At 37.2% G+C, this 1,030-nt stretch overlaps 1 gene segment (V, D, J or C); it reads right to left on the reverse strand.

Annotated features, from left to right (window-relative positions):
- Positions 1–349: 349 nt before the first annotated feature.
- LOC130236591 (T cell receptor alpha variable 18-like) lies at positions 350–797 on the reverse strand (the record flags this gene model as incomplete). The annotated part of the segment is given in 2 exon segments: positions 350–648; positions 749–797. Coding segments are annotated over 2 exon segments (348 nt in total), but the record flags the coding sequence as incomplete, so codon positions are not given.
- Positions 798–1,030: the final 233 nt, after the last annotated feature.

Raw genomic sequence — 1,030 nt, forward strand, 5'->3', positions numbered from 1 at the left:
CAGATTTGCAGGTCAAATATTTTACTGTGACATTTACAGACTGTGAAATGCGGTCAGTGATGGATATTATGCACACTTTTTGCAACCGAGGGATTCTCAGTTTTTCTCCCACAAAATAGATTTTTATATAGAGCATCAGTAACACCAGATGCTCTATATAAACTCATTTTTGTTTTATTTTTTAAGTAAAAGTGTTTTTGATGGTTTGACATTGTTTTTATTGGATTCTGTAGGAATACTTTTGTGGCAAAAATCTGATTCTTAAGTGTAATGAAGTATAAAAGTCATGTCACATCAGAGGCTCACAGTGTTTTTGTGTGAGTGTTGAGTGTGTTTGAGTCACTGTGGGCCTCAGAGCACAGTAATACACAGCAGAGTCTGACACTCGCACATCCTTGACTGTCAGAGGAACTGAAGTTTTGCTGAGAGCTGCATTAAATCTCTCCTTGAATTCTTCCTCAGTGTCTCCAGATGTGTTAGTGATTTTATTGAGCATGTGTTTGGGGACTCCATTGACTTTCTGCTGATACCAGAATAGAGTCGAGCCTGTATAAGAAGTCTGATATGTGCAGTCAATGGTTACAGTATCACCTTCAAAAGCAGATTGAGTTTTTGTGTGCTGATCAACTTTATCCTGAGAATCACATCCTGAAATAGAATTACAGCTAAATTAATAAATATGCGCATTACACACATAAATATATTTAAAAATTATCATTATTTGATATTAGATATTAGTGCCACTCACCCTTGATATATATAATTATGATCAGAATGCCACTTTTCCAGAAAGCCATTATATGAAGCTGAAATCCTCTGAAAGTGTTGAAGAATCTGCAGAGATGTTGTGCTCCTCTTCCTCTTTCTGCATCTGTTGAAGCAGCAGTCAATTCATATCACTTGCTCTGCCTGCTGGGAGGAGCCTGAGTTGCACTCAAACTCAATATACACTGGTGTGTTTCTAGTAATAGGCAAGTATTTTGATCAGCTTATGTAGCGTCAAGTAACACAGAAGTACTGGGAGAACAGT

The sequence above is a fragment of the Danio aesculapii genome, chromosome 2 (genome assembly GCF_903798145.1).
Source record: "Danio aesculapii chromosome 2, fDanAes4.1, whole genome shotgun sequence".
NCBI lineage: Eukaryota > Metazoa > Chordata > Actinopteri > Cypriniformes > Danionidae > Danio > Danio aesculapii.